At 30.5% G+C, this 19,470-nt stretch overlaps 1 protein-coding gene across 7 annotated transcripts in view; it reads right to left on the reverse strand.

Moving 5' to 3' along the window:
• The window catches only part of LOC114935508 (inositol 1,4,5-trisphosphate receptor-like), a 49,727-nt gene extending 37,625 nt beyond the window's left edge, over nucleotides 1–12,102 (reverse strand). For 5 of the 7 annotated variants that reach the window (XM_029308362.2, XM_085488049.1, XM_085488050.1 and 2 more), the window contains exons 1-2: nucleotides 11,471–12,102; nucleotides 1,424–1,608 (exon numbers count right to left, since the gene is read on the reverse strand). In XM_029308362.2, the coding sequence (XP_029164195.2) occupies nucleotides 1,424–1,521 (98 nt within the window). In that variant the 5' untranslated portion in view covers nucleotides 1,522–1,608; nucleotides 11,471–12,102. Of the gene's footprint in view, nucleotides 1–1,423; nucleotides 1,609–7,217; nucleotides 7,269–10,970; nucleotides 11,305–11,470 lie in introns of those variants that run through there. The other 2 variants (XM_085488047.1, XM_085488048.1) reach the window with 2 other exon arrangements.
• Nucleotides 12,103–19,470: the final 7,368 nt, after the last annotated feature.

The following is a 19,470-nucleotide window of genomic DNA, read 5'->3' on the forward strand; positions in this document are numbered from 1 at the left end:
CAGAGTTTTCGTTGTTTCAAAATAGTGCATGACAGAAAAACAAGAGTAAACAAATATAATCTGCTTCTAATACATTTGTTACGTGAAAAAAAAGTACTTTGATACAAATCTATCTGGTGCAAACTTTTGCAAAGCTATTATATCGTTAAAACCCGCACAATCTAAACACGAAACGCGACAAACTATATGTAACATAATAAATAACTGTGTAAACATTATTGTTTTCACAAGGATAATGTATGTAATACTATGAAACATTTATGTAATAAAAAAAGTAGAAGCAAGAATTTTCTTTAAATCAATAATAAACTTCACATATCAAAGAACGCATGTTAATGCTATGCAATTGATTCGTAGCTTAATTTTAAGAGAATGTAAATTTTTTCTTTCTTTCCTATCTCATCTATTATATTGTACATACATAATCTTAAAAAAAGTAAATAGCCTTCATACATTTATAAAAATCAGACACGATATTAATAAACATCTTTAAATAATCCGATATTATTTCATGAGGAAACATCTACATAAAGCATTGATATTCAATGCTAATAATTATTTTTGTAAAATATCAATTTATACATATTCAATAGTTTTAATGAGCAGTAATATAAATAAACATTAAAAATCATGCAAATAAAATAACTTTGATTTAAAGCTAATATATATGCTGATATGGAATAGATATAAAAAAAAACTACGGAAATCATAGTCAGTAGCCTCGGACAGAGGATGCAAACAGTCCTACATAGATAAATATCTAAAGTCGAAACTCGTTGAACGAGATGTAAACAGGATCGAGATGCTGCAAGAATCTGTCTTGAAGCTACCTGATGCTGTAAATTATTGAGATAGGCTTTGACAAAAAACACTTGGATCTATATCTTAAAAAATATAACAGCGCTTGTTACAATCTGATTACTAATTATGAGTAAACTAAAATTTCTACTATTTCATTATATTATGTTCTTGCACTAACATATATATAATATTCATGAAAGATATATTTATAAAAAAAAATTAATTTCTTCACTCAAAAAAAATTTTACGGAAAATTCACGAAAAATTATTAAAAATTTTACAATAACCTATTTAATGTATATAAAGTATTGACAATTTAAATTATATCAACAATTTTATATTTTACATCCGTCGTATATGTAAAATGTAAATATAAATTTTTCATTAAAAGCTCTCAACGAGAGAGCTATTGAAAAGTTATTTTTGACTGATACGATTCGTTGTAACTATACGCGTTTAAAATTTAAAAAAAAAAAAAAACGAAAAAATTTGCCACTATATTTTCTCAAAAGAGAAAGTGAAATAAAATATACTTTTCATGGTTAAAGAAGCTGTCACATTCTGGCACAATTAAATGACAACTGTACCAAGAAATGATATTCATCGCTCATGTTTCACTTACCCCAATGTGGAAAGGAATCCGGACACATTTCCCTCGGCGTAGAGGCTGACGATGTCGCCGAGGTGAAGAAAGCTCGCAGATCCTAAAAGCTCGCCCATCTCGATGCCGTTTTAGTCTCCCTTCCTCAAGGTCGGAGAAACTACTGTGTTGGCCACTTTAGCCGAGTGAATTATTCATGGCTATACCTGAAAGTATAAAATAAACAACCATTATAGAGAAAACCAACAGAACGGGTGCTATATATTGTATAATGAAATCGCTTCTGATAGAATTATATAATAAAAGATACATGCTTCCCTCTTTTTATTTCGCAACGCTTATATAGCCGATAAAATAGTAGTAACGAAAATATATAATACTATATAACTGCAACTGTTAGATCTGTTGAGAATTATTCGTAGGAACTAGTTACTTTCGTGAAAATAGTTTTTAGAATTTATATCATGGAAAATACCACGTTAATATTAATGACACGATAAAATAAATGTTAAAAAAGGACAATATTTTTATAAAAATATATTTCCCTTATTACAATCTATTTCTCTCTCATTAAAACAAAAAATTTTAATAACGTAAACTTTAATAAACATTAAACTTTAGTAGCTTTAAATTGCACACGTTCGTGAAAGATATTTTTATTATAAATGTGCATTCCGCACTCCTTGGTTTGCTTAAAAAAAACGTACATTTACATTTTTAGTTCAAAGAAAAAAAATATGCTCGAACACGATTCATCATAATGTCAATGCCAAAAATGCAAAAATATGGTATGCAGCGTAAACAAAATAACTAAATATTTTTCAAACATTCTACAATATTTCAGTTGTACAAATAATCTTTCATCTCGCAATAAACGCAATTCATCGAGGAAAGAATATTATTAAGAAATTTTGTTATGTTAATCATTTCAGATATAGAAAAATAATATGCAAGCTGAATCATACAGATGCAACAGGAGAACGAGACTTAATTGCTCAATGGTGCGCCAATGTAAATTGCTAGATGAAGTTATCTATCTATCTATCTAATAGATCCGAGACGGAAGGACAAACAAATCGCGAGACTTTTTTCTTTCCTCTGTCGTCAATGTAAAGTAGAAATATTTCTCACGCGATAAATATCAGTCGCATGAGAAAAATATTTCTTTACCATGCGTAGTAATTAAAAACTATTTTATTAGCAATTAAAAACTATTTATTTCCTGCAAATATTCTCCACGACAGTCATGAATTTTCATCGTATCTTAATCTTCATATCTTTATGGCAAATATTTTAATATGCGAGCTACATCTGCACATACCTGATTCTTATCTTATGTTTCTATAGACCGCGAGTTTTATATGAGATAAATAATATTTTAAATATCGAGTCATCTACTCAGCGCTTAATAATAAAGATCTTAATTTCAATTTTCATAATCGCAAGTCTTTAATTAAACTGCAAAATCTTTAATAATCTCTTTAATTATCTGCAAAATCAAATCCTTTCGATTTATCGAAAATTAATTGTAAAACCATCTTATGTGAAATACTATCAATGTCACAATCGTCTAGAAATAATCTACCGACAAATCGCGTGATACAGCTTCTCGATAAATTCATTTACTTCGATCGATTGTCTTCAACAAGAAAGACTTTGTCCGAGCTCTACCCTTTAAATTAAATTGACCCTTAACCTTAGCATCCATGTAAACAACCATAAGGCACTACCAGGTTCGCTTTTACGGAAAAAGTCGATTAAACAAGTCCTGACACTGTGTGTAATAATCATTTGGCGTAACTAAAATGTAATTTAAATTATATAAAATAAAGAAAGAAAATGGTAAACTAAAAATCCGAGTAAAAATCATAACTATTGATTATTTGACTACTGTATTTTTTTATTTTACATTGGAAAAGAAAATATCTTGTTTGGACAAACAACCGATTTGTTGCAAACAAGATATTTGTTGCAATAAAAGAAATTCTGATAGATTCAACCAGTAATTCTGTTTCGTCCATTCTCGAACAGAATTTTTGTTAATGCGACAAATTTTTTTCCAGTGTAAGATTTCTATATCCGGTATTTATTACATTTATCTCTGCATAAATATAATTTTATTCGTATTATTAAAAAATAAAAACTCATCGAATAATAATGTTCAAGTAAGTAAAACATATAACATTTCAATTTAAAACTCTAAAAGTTCAATGGAAATATATCCAACGTAGTATATTTTTAAAATGCGACATAATATGTTCAAACTCTTACAAAAAAGAACTATCGATTGCTTTTATGTAACTATACGCTTATCTCACAGTTTACCTCTTTCACAGACATACATGCTATTTTTGGATCTCATTCATAGAAAAATCACAAAGAAGAATCACACGCATGTTTTTTTGCTGATGAGTTTTTCAGTCACAAAATAAATAAATACTTACTGAAAAAAAATTAATAAACATCAAAATATACCGAGAAATTCTTTCAATGCGAGAGTTATTCGTACTTCTGAAGAAATTGAATTCCTTTTTGCTGTTAATTTGTATTAAAATTTATCGAATTTAATATTAAAAAAAATTAAGTACTTTCTGATCTTGTATTACATGGTATACACATTGTTGAATATTTGAACATCTCATCCTAAAAGGGTGACTCTTAAAAGAAATATATAAGATGCAACGAGATGAACCAACAAAATTAATTTTAAGTCTTGGTAGTATACCGAGAATAATACGTGCTTTGTGCACGATTTATTTCCAACGAATACTTATTTTTCGTTGGAAATGTACGCAGCAACATCCGCGTATGGCTCTTTACGCCTTTCTTACGATTTAGATTTATATTTAAAATTAATTTTGTACTAAAATATAAAAAAGTCTTAAGAACTTACATTAATAAATAATTAATAATATTCTTGAATATTTTGTAGATACTAATAATTGAAATTTATAAAATTCAAATTTTTAAACACAAAAATCTGAAGAGTTAACTCATCTAATCTATAATCATTTTATATCATTATATATAATTATACATATATAATTGGAAAATTCATATTAAATATATTTTTTGTATATATCCACTTAAAATACTTGTGTACATTTGTATAGTACGTTTATATAAATCCTCCAAATTATTATATAAATAGTTATATATATTCAATTTCCAATTTTTGCATAAAAATTATGAAACATAAATAGCAGATATGTGTTGGCTTTTATCAAGAAATGGAACGTTTAAAAAGCGGCACCATATAACAAATATAAGAACAAATTGCCTCACGCGAGATATCACGTAATAAGTGATTTAGATAATTCTACAGTTGATATATATATATATATATATATATATATATATATATATATAATTCATATATACTAGAACGTAATTATACGAGACATTTTGTTAAAGCATCACATTATTGATAATCGCGCTATGCAGTGCGTGATCTATCTTCTACTGCGTAAAAAAGTTATCATTAAAGATTCTGCATTGCAGGCACATTAAAATATTATTAAAACAATAGTCGCCATGCATGCATACAGATAATATTACACATATCACATGATACACGAGAATCCCTTTAGTTCCAACGATATAACATGCTATTGTTCATTTTAACAGAAATTCTTTCCATAAATGTGGAAAGTTTCTGCTTTATTATTTATATATACATACATATATATATATATATATATATATATATATGTGTGTGTGTGTGTGTGTATGTATATATATATATGTATATATATATATATATATATACAGGGTGTCTGATATAAAGTGTCATACCGAAAATATACAAGTGGATCTTGTTATTTAGAGACGATTTTTTTTCAGAGAAAGGAGGTAGGCTATCTATATTTTTGAATGTTCCCAATTTTTGCCATTATGTATCTTTATAACTAAACCTTAAATTAAAATTTTATTAAAGTAAACTCTACTTGAAATTAATCGAAGAATGTGGTTTTGTTAATATTTTATTTGCACAAGACTTAGTTTGCGAAAAAACCCTTTATTTTCAATCGCTTACAACTCGAAAATTATTGAGGCCTCAATATTTTTGCCGAAGAAAAATTGTCTCTAAATAACAAACTCTATTTATATATTTTCAATGTGACACTTTATATCAAACATCCTGTATATATATGTGTGTGTGTGTGTGTATGCAAAAAAAATTTTATTTTTATTTTAATTTTTAATTTCTTTGATAGAAACAAAATTTTGATTTTATACAATATCCTTTCACATTATCTAATTATGTAGATTGTATTATTAAGCAATATTCCGCAATGATATTGCGTTATTAATTATTATTACAAACTAATTTCAACTAAGTTATCAATTTTTCCCTCCCAATTTTAATATTTAATTTGTAATTAAATATTAAAATGAATATGTATTATAATCAGTTTTCACACAGAGATTTCTCATTTAAGAGTATGAATTTAATTTTTCACATTTATGCATATTATATCCGCAAAAGTATCAAAATAATTAAACAAATTGTGTAATGCAACGAAAAAGCGAGCAAAGATGTTTGCTCCATTTTCGCATCAAACAATATAACCGTCCGACAATAAACTGCCAATTGACTATCAATATCGTCTAATGAAACCGTATCGTTACATCGCGATATGAGAGGACATGCTGCAATTCTATCCACTCTACTATTATTCATTGAACAAAACGTTGCTATTAAACGATATCTAATACGATCTCAAATACACACAGTATGTTATTACATATAGCGCCCACATAAGAATCATCGTATAATTCTTCTTCGACATAATCGTGTAATTCTTCTTTATACAAGGAAAAATATATCAACTACCATAGCTAAATTTTTATAAGTACACTGAAAAAAAATTTGTTAAATTAACAAATATTTAGTTCAATACGTTTAAATTTGAAACAAATAAATATTTATGTTTTGAAAAGGATTTTCTTATATCAAATACATATTTTTCATATCAAATAAATATTATTAATTTCAAATAAATGATTTATTTGAACGTATTGAACTAAATACTTATAAGAATTAACTAAATTTTTTTTCAGTTTATCCCTACATTACACTTGAAGTTTAGTTATCATGCCTAAATTATAGTTGTGGTAGTTAATATTTTTTCTGTGTTGTTTTCATATTATTGTAAAAAAAACTTTGTATTTTAGCGCGATAGAACGTTTATTAATTATGAAGATAGCTAATGCAATTTTCTGCTCAAGATTATGATATTTTAATATTATAAGTCTAAAAGCGTTAAATCAAGAGATTCGCTAAAATAAATTAAACAGCTATTAAATATTCTGAGAAGCTGTCCGCAAAATGTCATAATTAAACATTGCCTCGTTATACGAAAGATCGACAAACTAATTGAAATATTAAATATTAAATAAATTAATAATAGCTTTCATCAATATTGAAAGAAGTAAGACTTTATATAGCTGCATATATTTTTCACACGACCCACGAGACTTGCTATCGGTTTCTTTCCTTTCTATCGGAATGGAGCAAACTTATGTATCGGTCGTTACGGACAAGTGCAACTAGCTTATATCCTGATTTATATATACAATGCGCCAACCGAGGCTGAGATTCAACTTGACGCCTATGATGCACCTTGACCTCAGATTGTTGTGTGCCCTCAAAAGCCATGCGCGGTGTTCAATTTCACGTGCAAGGGGCAGAGGAGATATCGGGTTTTCATGAATTACGCAACCGAGACTCTCGCGGAACGAGGAGACGGAATGTCACAATATAGTGTTCGTGTTACGAGACCAGCAGTTTCATCCTTGCGACGATCCTCACCGGGATTGGTTTATATTTCTCTCCGTCACGATTCCCCAAAGATCGACACGACTAGAAAAAAATATATATATGTTTTATATATGGTATAAAAACCTAATTTTCGAATTTCGCGCAAATAATTTATTCTACATTAAGATAAAGATATCGATGTCGACATCAAATCTGCTACATTATGCATCCGGATACATTATGCATATGGACAAGAATAATCATGTGCATATCTCGGAAAAAAACTCGCTTTTTTTACTTCTTCTACATTATCTCTGAAATTATTAGTTTCGAGTAAATAATTAAAAATATTGCCGCGTTATGAAATTAAAAAATGCTAATACAGAAAACGATACCGAAATGTGCCTGATAACTTTTGAAAAAGTTAACTTTATATTCCTCAAATTATACAGGGTGTCCAGAAAAAGGGCGTAATACTTCGGGAGATGATTTGGGACCCAAAAAGAAGAAAAAAAAGTTATATAAACATAGGTCCGGAAATAAATCGTTTTCGAGTTATAGCCACTTTTATTTAATTTTTTTTTAATTTTATTTTCTAATATTTTTTAATTTTTCGATATTTGTAAATACGATTACATAATTTTTAAAAATCAAGGATAAACATGAATAAATATTTAAATCAAATTAAATAAGATGTTAAAAATGGCCACCTTCAACACGAATGCAGGCTCTTATTCTTCTATCAAAGGAATTCCGAACTCTTTGAAAAACATTTGGATCCTTCCTTATTCCTTCGAATTCATGAATTATTCTTTGTCTTAAGTCAGCAGTATTATTGGGAAAATTATTTAATTTGATTTAAAATTGAAAAAAATTAAAAAATAAAATTTTTTAAAATTAAATAAAAGTGGCCTATAACTCGGAAACGACTTATTTCCGGATCTATGTTTATATAACTTTTTTTCTTCTTTTTGGGTTCCGAAACACCTCCCGAAGTATTGCGGGCAATGTTCTGGACACCCTGTATATATATTTATACGAAAAGTATATCTTTTGAACATTTAAGATTTATATCAATCGTAAAATAAAATCAACCTCGAAACTATAATATACGAAAATGTGCTACATTAAAAATATTTTCAAGCGATAAAATACATTAAAACCATCTCATTTTCATGTTATAAATTACATTTTTCACATCGCATTTTGCACATTATTTCCTGCTTGTTTATAAAATTGCACATAACACAAATAAATGTATGTAAGTATTTTAAGCGCGTTGAATCGCGAAACATTACCTTAAAATTGTTGTATTTTAATATTATTCAATAAGATTGATTTACATTTGTTCTACAACTATAATATAACTATTATTATTATTATTATTATTATTATTATTATTATTATTATATGTAATTACAAAAATAATATTTCTAGCACACAAATATTGCAAACATAATAGTTAATTGATAGGATATAATTTTTTTTAGTCGAAGAAAATTTATATATTGTAATATAAAAACATAGAGAATCTAACGATCCTTCGCTGGGTTATGACGTTTAATGTTTCGCATTTTTCAATTAATTGACATGTATAATTTCAAAAGATGTTACTGACAACTATTGTATAATGATGTTTTAATTTTAACTTCATTCATTTTGTTTCACTTGAAAAGGACCACAATCGTATGGTCGAAACGTCGTGATAAACTATTTACTTGCTAGTTTGATCGATTATTTTTTCCACTCCTATTTAAATACAATAGTGACTGTTATTAATAAATGGAAATTTATATATAATTTTCAATTGAAAAAAGAAGAGCTTTTTAGCGAATCTGATACTAATCTTGATCATGGTAGTGATATTTAATAATCAGTTTTACTGCAAAGTGTTTGACCAAAACACTTTTACGTTACCTTTTATAGCTCGCCTTATCTGAATCCGGATATGAAAAGGAGGAAGCAATGCACTATTCGCGCGCAATGTCATTAACCCTTAGGGAAAGAGAGGGATTTATCGAGCACGTTTGACCCATACCGGTTGGTCAATAAAGTATTATATCCGTTTTACGGAGAACTCGTGTCATGATGAAAACCCATCGAACCGTCGTCCCGGATACATTCAATCGATACTCGAAGACTCCAGAATCAGCAAATAATAAATAATAAATTTGAATACTCTTCGATGACTTTTTCATTCAATACAAATCTTATCGCGAGAAAATATTTGAAAAAAGTTGCAATACGATTACTTTTACAATATTTATTTTTTGTAATCATATCTTTCATTAAAGTACAGAAAACAGAATAATAAATATAATCAAAGAAATATTGCTTTTACTAAAATTTAAATTTGTAAGTAAAATTTTTTGTAAAAACAAATTAATTAAGTGCATTTAATCTATATTATATTACAATAAATATATTAAGACAAACAGAAAGAGAGCTTTGTATTTTGCGCATAATGTGGTAATGAACAATTATGTCATCTACAAAGATATGGTATACATTATCTCTGTTAATGTCAGTTGATTTAGCACTAATGAAGAAGGACAATCTCGTAATTGATGCAATACGCGTAATTGTGTTCTATTAACTAACAATAGCAAGATTTTAGATTTAGACCTCATTGAAACATACATAGGTATCGAACACACGATTTTTATCAAATAAAAAAAATATATAACATATAAAAAAACAGGATAATTTAATTATATTTATTTTTATTTATTATTTATATTTTATTTATTAAATATTATTTATATTTATCAAATACACTTTTATATTTATTAAATTCAATTTGCATGCTTTTATCCACTTTTATGCTCCGATTTCTAATATTTTTCGAAAAATAAACGTCAAAGAAAAAATCAACCTTCCACTCTGTTTTGTGTACGTTCAGCGTTAAATGTGACTGGCCCAATCATATAGTTTTCATTGACGTGTTATCAATAGGAAATACATATACATGCGCAAGAGCCACTATATCAGCGAAATTCACAACTAAGCATTCGAAGCGCTGAATATGAAATATAAATATTTGTTACTACACAAGCAGAGTGAGAATTTCACATACGTGTCAAATTCGGGCTGTTACGTGCTCAAGAATCACGTACGTGATAATGAACATGCCGAAAATACTATCGATAAACGTGGAAAGTCGGAAATGCACGCATGTGAAAGAAATATAATTCTCTATTCTGTCTTTCTCTTCTTATCGCACACTTTAATTTCCAAGGTTAATTCCGTTATATAACAGTTATAAGACATTTCAAGAATGTTTCCTCAAACAAGACATGAATTTCTAAATTCTATTTGAAAGTTCAGAAATTTTATAAAAGCACACCGAGAAAAAATTGTTGACTTGACTAAACCGTTTTCAACTAAATAATATTTTGTTAATTAAACATATAAAAATATTTAAATTAAAATATAACATATATTAAATTTAACAAAACATGTATTTGACTTAAATACTAATATATGTTCGGTTGACAAAATAGTAAATACAGATTTTAAACAATTATTGGTCATTGCAAAAATTTAAAAATGGTATGTCAATTTTCAAAAAATGTCAAGATTTAATCGATTATGTAGTCGATTTCTTCGTCTTGCAAAAAGCAAAATATATCGCGATTTCTATGTCTAGATGGGAGAGAGAAAGACAGTTTCGATATAGAAAATTTAAAAATAAAAATAGGAGGAAAAAAAGAGAAAGAGAGAGTGGATTCGTGTCACGAAAGGATGCCTTCCTGGCTTTCGATAATCGAGATTCGATCTTCTGCGCGTTTAGAGATTACTCACATATTGCAACGGAAGATCCGATTCGGAGTCTTCGAGCAAGCATCGACGAAAGAGCCGCCGGCGCGTATCTCATTAACGATAGAAATAATCACAATCGAAAGGCAGTCATTCGTTCCAGCACAGCCGCCAGAGAGTGGAAAACACACACACACACACACACACACAGCATCCTCTTTCTCTCCCTCTCTCTCTTTCTCGCCGGACAGCTGAATAAAGCAACTTCAGCGCGCATAAACGCCCGCGTAAAAATACTCTGCGATTATTTCCGCCGTAAAATCCCAGCCTCGCTTCCGCTTAACATTCGCGGAAGAGAGAAAGAAGAATAATCTTGCGACGTTGTCTCGAGGACGCGACGAAGTCGACTCTACAAAAGTCAAGGCCTGCACACTCGCGAATATCGCGAATCTCGCTCACTCGCTCGCTCGCTCGCTCGCGCGCGCGCGCGCGCGCGAGCGAGGAAGAGGTAAAAAAGGAGAGAAAATAAAAAAGTGTTTACTCACTTCCTCGCGGTGGCGGCGGCGGCGACGGCCGCAGGCTCCTCGCCCAGCTCCGCGCGCTGTCGCGATGAATCGAGATATATCGTTCCCGGAACAGGAGTCCGCACGGTCCGACCGTTCGGCTCGTATATGCACGTATGAGTGAAAACGCCGGTGCACTTCCGTCTCTTGATATGCTCGTGCCGAGGAGATGCAGCTCCTCTTCGCGCGAGGACTGTCGACGACAACGACGGGCGTATATAATTTTTTTTTCGTGTAATAATACGTGTAGAACGCGCGGGAAAGTGCGTGCGTGCGTGAGCGTATATATGATGATAAGTTAACGCGAGAGAGACAAATCGAGACGTTCGACGCGGCAGATTTTTACGTACTGTGAAGTGTCGTGACGTGCGTATACATATGTATATATATATATATATATATATATATATATATATATGTATGTGTATGTGTTTGTGCGTGTGTGTGTGTGTGTGTCTATCTCCCTCGGCGTCGATCCTGCATGCCTCGGCGCGGACAGCAACCGACCAAGTGTCACTGGCACGTACGCGATCGAAACAACGAGTGTTTGACACGCGCGACGCTCGAACACGTCCACACCGCTCGGTGGTCCCGACACGACTGCCGCCGCGCGCGCGCGGGGCGCGAGCGCGTCCGCGGTGAGGCGCGAAATTCATCTGTCGGTCACCCGAGCGCGCCGCCGCGTCCCGCCGGCAATTCGATTTTCATTTACAATCGCGACTGATAAGTCACGGAAATGTCGTGATGGCGGAATAATCGTGTGTATTATATAAGTGAAAACCAGTTCCAAGCTGCTCCTCCCTGATGTAAACATTCAAAATAAACGGCATATAAAAAATACATATATACATATTGCTCTCTTGCATAAAAGTATGCGAAACACATATGATAAATATTAATAAATATTTGTAAATACAAGAATTATTTAAATAAAAGAGAATATATACAAATACATGAGAATTGCGTATTTCATTAACTTGTATGAAAGAAATAACAGATACAATAATATAAATAAATATTTGTCGATAATATAGAGATCTTTAGAATACAGGTATATACATTTTAAATAAGCGTATAAGATCTTTCACAATCATTGTATATTTTTTTTTTTAATTAAATTAAATCACTTTAATCGTATCATAAATGAATTCCATAAATAAATATTAAAATAAAAATACAAATGTCAAATTCGTCATAATTCCAAATAAATTGTAAAAAAGCGATTGATCTATAGTGACAGAGAAATATGTACACACATATATTATAAAAGTGCATACACACACAAATTATGACAGAAAAGTTATTTTAAACATCTCAAACATAATATAATCAATGTCACATGCGTGGATTCTTCAATAACACACTCGGACAATATTTTTTGGTTCTTTTCATTTTATTGTACCAAAAAATTGCATCTTGTTCAATCATCGTTAATTCAATATAATATATATTTATATATATATATATATATTTATATTTGTTATATCTTATTTATATATAATAAATATTTGTAATAGCGTAATGTTCATTGTTTGTCATTGTTTTATTGTGTTCATGAACCATGAAAACGTGGATTCAGCGAGTTCGTAATCATCGTCATGTGCTAACACTAGAAAGACGTTCTGTGTGATTGGTCAGATTTGGAAAATCTGTTTATTAAAACGATCTGATATGTGTCAGATCGTCGAATTGTTTTGTCTCATCCTTGTTTTTTTTTTCAGAGAAAGGCCGGATTATTCGAGATAGATTCTATTCTCTCGGCATACTCGTCGTCAACATTTTTGTTTCTAACAATACCAGCATCTTACATAGACGATTCATACATCGAAATAATAGATACCTAAGAAAATTACATCTAGCTTTTGAGGAGCCCGTTCCCTTAAATTCGTCCTTTAGAATTTTTTTCATTGGATCGGTATGAATTAAACCAAAGTCAATCGCTTTTTTAATTTCGAAAAGATAGATCTATACTTGGAATTATTAAATAATTGTGTATTATTATTTCTCTTCCAGCACTTCAAAAATAATCATCTCTTAATTAAAAAATATGTTTCATATTAAATCTTGAATTTAAATTTATTAAAATTAATTTTTAAAGTCCCACTTTATTTTGTACCACATTTTTGGACCGTTGATTATTTAAATCTTTTATTTTTGTAATCTTTCGCGCACATACTTTGAAACTAATAAAAAAATGCATCATACATGTCTGTCTGAATTATTCTAACTTGTTGCGAATGCAAATCTAAACTCCACTTTTTGACGTCACTGCGACGAAATCGCATTATGAAAGTAAAAAAAGTCTATCAAACAATTTTATTGCATACATTTACTTTATGAGATGCTAATATCATTTCTAAGCTATCTCGCTTTCTTCGATTCATTATGACTAATTCAAGGGTGGCGGGTCCTTCACGAGCCGAAGCAGCGCAGCTAATTACCATATGTATACCGTAAGAAAATATATGTACCTCTACAGACACCAATAATTCGATCTTCACGATTGTACATGGAACATAGAAACGGTTCCCGAACAAATCCTTCGAACAAGTGTTCCAAACTCCACCGTCATCGTCATCATCATCATCATCATCTACGTTAGTTTATAAAGCTTTACTTTGCCAATGTTAATTAACGGATATCTCGTCGATTCCCCGTAAACCCTGCAGTACAGCAGTCTTTGTGCCAATTTTTTTTCTCGAGAGCTTTTTAACAGCTAATAACTCGAACACATTATGAGATATATATTTTTCTCTGTTGCTTTTTTTCTCAATACTGTTCGGCAAGAATTTTCTTTAGCAGCTCTCCGGTCACGCTCTTCATGATATCGTCGTCAATAGGTATGGCAGTGACTAGGAACCACTGGGGAAAATGTTAAACGTTACTGCAGAGTTAATGACGATCGTCGTCACTACCACAACTCCTTAACTTTTTTTTTATATGTCGCTACATGTATTACGTTTGAAAAGGATCTGTGTGCTACCAGCGATATCGAAGTCTATATCAAAAGAATCCGTCTCACTGTAAGCTGATCGATTGAAGGATCGCAAACGCATTTTCGGAATCCTTCAATCTTTGAAATTCTTTGCAGCGCGCACCAAACAACGTTTTTCTTTCTTTCTTACAAAATTGTACAATAATTGTAATAATATATATCTGGCCTAAATACGTTATTTCAATCTGTGGAATATTTTTTATATAATTTTGATTTTTTTTTTCTCGACAATACAACATTTAATTCGGTTTATGTCTTGTCCGCCAATTTGTCGCTTTAATAATTTTCTTATATCTGCGTATAATTTCCATGAACACACTTGATTATATTTCTCATTATATTTCTAATTTTTCTAATTAGACAATTAAAAAACATATACGTTGCAGTGCGGACCGCTAAGAAAATATCCCGTCCTGTAATTATAAATGTTTCCGCCTCATCAGTCTCTCTATCACCATAGTTGAAATATTAAGTTCTCATTTCCAGATGCATAAGCGAGCGTAAACTTTTTTGTTCGGGAGAGTATATTGTTTCGTTCGTCTCACAGAATGGTTAATTACATATCGTATTTCGCGGTCTCCCGTTCGCAATTTTGCTTCTTCGCGGCGAAATAATTTTCCCTCTACGTGTGTGAGCGTAAAATCCCGCAATAATTTATTTCGTTCGAATGTAAAAAATGTTTCTCTCGATAATGGTCTCGCTTATCTACGTGGAAATTGTTTAGGTATGTTCTCGCACAATCGATGAGTAATATAAAGCGGTGTAATAACACACGTGAAAATCGTCCATTGCATTGCAAACGCCGATATTGCTAAAAAACAATAGCTTATTATTGATAATACGTAATATTTTAAAAATTCGACGAATAACAGAATAGGTATTACACGAAATTATAGTTGCTCTAATTTCATAATTGCATCAACAGATGTTAAAAAAAAAAGAAATAAATCAATAAAACACGTAATGTTGAAATATATGGTACTTAAAACACCATTTTTACTCGTGTTTTCCACACTGTTTAATTATCTCACTATCGATTCGTGGCGATATCGACGTCCACGCCGTCTAATTTGCAAATGCATACTGCTAGATCATTCCCCTTATCGCTGAATCTAAGTCGGGAGATTGGAGAATTAATTGGGTTTGTGCAGTCCCACTTTCGGCTGGATAGAATAGATAGAGAAACGAATTGCCATCACACGGTCGCGAATATTAAATAATTTGCCAAGTGATAAATATATAACTGCATCATCGTGTCGTTGTCGGACGACTAGTTTTTCCGATCGTCACGATCGGTTTAATGTAACAAGATTGTATCATCTTTATTACAACTTTAATCAACCTTCATTATTGCAAACGCGTCTGACGCTCGTGCTAATCCTAGGCACGCTCGATAACATTGATTGAGATATAATTACGAGATATAAGTAGCAAAAATATTGCTGTTTTCTTGTCCACCGATGAAGAGTACCCATACAGCACACAAGTTTGCAGCAATATTGCACATTGCATAGCAATATTGTATAGGCATGAATTTGCAATATAGTTTAAACAACGTTGCAGCAACATTTCAGAAATATTATGAAAATAATATTCACGCAAAAAATATTAGGTACAGAACATTCATCCAATCATGTATATTTAACACATTTCCAATAATCCAATAGTAATATTACATATTTATTTATTGCATTATTGCTGCAATGTTATAGAACAATATTGCTGAAAGCGGACATTTTACAGTTGCTGCAACCTTGCAGCAAGATTGCTGCAACATTTCACAACGTTTATGCAATGTTGTAATATTGCAATGAAATGTTGCCACAATGCTGCTGCAATCTTGTTGCGCTGTATGGGATATATCTGAAAGCGAAAAGGAACATGCGCGCACAAACTCCTCTCGATTTATCTAATTTAAATAAGAAACGGCAACTCAAGGAAGTGTATTCCGCCGGCGGAACACCACCACGAGAATAACAGCTGTTTATTTGTCCTTTTTCACGATGCAATGGAATCTTGTGAACGAATATTTTCATCGATATTTAATAGTACTTAAAGGAGTTTCTTTGATAAGCGCTCTATATCTCGACCTCTCTCTATCTCTCACATTCTACATTATTTCAAAATGAAAAAAGACACTGAATTAAAAATGTCCCGTACAGTGAAAAACCCGACTATATGTTCTATCTTCGACACATCGAATATCTTTTTTCTTTCTTCATTCTTTTTTATATTGAAGTTGCAGCTCCAAATATAATTGTCACAAAAATCGTAGACAATATAGGCTATATAATTGTAGCGCGACACTTTTTGATAATTCTATTTAGATAACGTATTTCACACTGTACATATATGTATATTATATTTGTTGGATGTTTAAACTGAATCGAGCAAAACGAATCCCTCGCCCTTCGAATTATTGACATAACTTTGGCAAATACGTGGCATCACTCGTCGCCGGTTGCTCTCTATATCGGAAAATTGTCATCCATAAAAGATACTTACGCATTTTTGCGAGCAAGATTTACATCATTTTGCAATACTAAGAACACATATGCAAAGAGCCAATCAATTACAATAATCGTAGTTTCAAATTCTCTCGTTTCAATTCTCTAGAGCTAAAAATTATATTTCCTGTACGTAACAACTCCTTTGCATCCTTTAAATGTACAATTATTCATGTATTCAGAAAATATTCGACGTATCCTACAGAGTTAAAAGATCGATATAAACTATGTAAGGATTGCTTATATGATTATAAAAATAAATGATATATATATATATATATATATATATATATATATATATATATATGATGTATATAATTACAAAGGAATAATTAAATGGTGATGAAATTCGACATATGAGATAAAGGGCATGCAATATATCGCTATATTATATCATTGCAATACATATGTATAAAAATATACCTTTAGACATTAACTGTTACAGAAAAATTTGAACACAATAGAGGCAATGGATCTTGGTATTAAAATAAAATATTAGTAAGTATTGATCTACGCATTAACTTGATTAAGCCAATATCAGTTTATATACGCCGCAGAATATTCTTCATCTTCGTTATAATAATAATAAGCGAAACAAAAATAAAAAAGAATAAAACGCGATAAGATATGAGTTGACACAAGGAAAAACAAACAACACTTGCAAAAAAAAAATAAAAAAATGATTATTGAAATTCTTTCGCTTACTTGAACAATTTGTTAGTAAAATCATACATAATATATAAAAAGTTATGCAAATATGATTGATAATTATATGTATAATATATATATTTATGCGTATAAAACTAGTCAATAATTCTATATGTTACATGTACAATTAGCAACGATGTGAGATCTGAGAGCACGACTTCAAAATCAATCGACTATGTGAAACGCACATTCTACACGATGATATTTAATTTTTGATCGACAAAATCTAACAGTAATATTGTCGATGAGATCGGCCACATTAATGAAATGCGCGTGTTATAATGCTATTAGCTAACTTATAAAAATAAAATAGAAGAGATGCGTATTTATATGCGAAGAAATACAGCGTGAATAAAAAAAAATAACAGAGGTCTTCATTCTCTAAGTACGACTGATAATTTACCCTGCTAAGAGTATTCACACCCTAAATAAAAGCTGTACATTTTCTGTCATACATTCAAATAACGCATATGCTTTGTTGATTGCACACCGAGTTTCAAAGTTTAACGAAACTAATTTAGACGAAGAGCGTGATATATAACTGTATAAAATGAAAAACAATTGAGACGAATTTTTAAAGAAGATATCGTACTGTACATAATTGCACGGACTAAAAAAAAGACATTTAATAAATTATATAAAAATCGTATCTAATTTCAATTAATCTCTTTAGCAGTGTTTTTACTTTGCAAACGGAACCTGGCCGTGTATGTGTTGATGTAAAAATATATCTTAATTAATCGTAACGACGCTAAGGATAAATATATACATTTCTTTTCTATATAAATTGTATATTCTTCTCGGCGCTTAAAACAAAAAAACATTCTTTAAAGAAATATGAATGCAACTGTTGCATAAACTTTATCAGCGTGATGAACAAAGTTGTGAGTTTTTATATCGAGAGAGAGAGAAGCTTTTACATATTATATTTAAATTGCAAATATATGCTATTGACTGAAAAACACTGGAACTTTCATTTTACTATATACATTTAAATTTAATTGTTGTCATTACCGCATTTATGATCGATGTGCTTGCAATGTATTTATAGCGAAATTTAAATTATTAGATATCAATTCGATCAAAAGGAAGAATGTGAAAGTAACCAAAGTTTCTGAAAATCAATAATTTTATCAATGAAATGTTTCTTATGCTTTCTTACATTTTCTCATTTCGGTTCAATCGTCCTATACATTTTAATTATCATCGATTTATTGAAGCTAATTATTACAGTAATTGCTTTCAATATATTTATCCTTAATTTCGAAAGTAAACACATATTATATTAGTGTGCAATGCTTTAAATAATGAATTTTATTCACAGATTTATTAAATGCTCGTATGCACTCATATATTCCAATGCAATTTTTCACGAGAGACCCATTATAATAAGGCACGCTTTTCTGCCTGAGAAGGCACTGAAATATAAACGTCTATACTTACGTATAGTTGTAATCGCATTGCATACATCATTGCGTAAATCATGCAAAGGAGGGAGATCAATTTGAAACGAGATACTATTGATCGAAGATTATTGTGCATCAAAGTTTGTACAATTTTATATTCTCGTAAACTTTTACAATTTTCCTACACTGCCAAACAATTCTTCACTCTACTTGGTTCTTTTTGAAAGCTCAAAAATTCGCTGATATATATATTGTCAATCATAAAAAAAATAAATTCTGTTGTTTCTTTCCTCGCGTGCTTTCCATCTCTCATACAGAGTTGTTTTCCTTACCTCAGCGATGTTACAACCACAAGTTTTTTGTTTT

This window comes from Nylanderia fulva, unplaced genomic scaffold (assembly GCF_048542155.1).
Source record: "Nylanderia fulva isolate GAGA-0341 unplaced genomic scaffold, ASM4854215v1 Scaffold61, whole genome shotgun sequence".
NCBI lineage: Eukaryota > Metazoa > Arthropoda > Insecta > Hymenoptera > Formicidae > Nylanderia > Nylanderia fulva.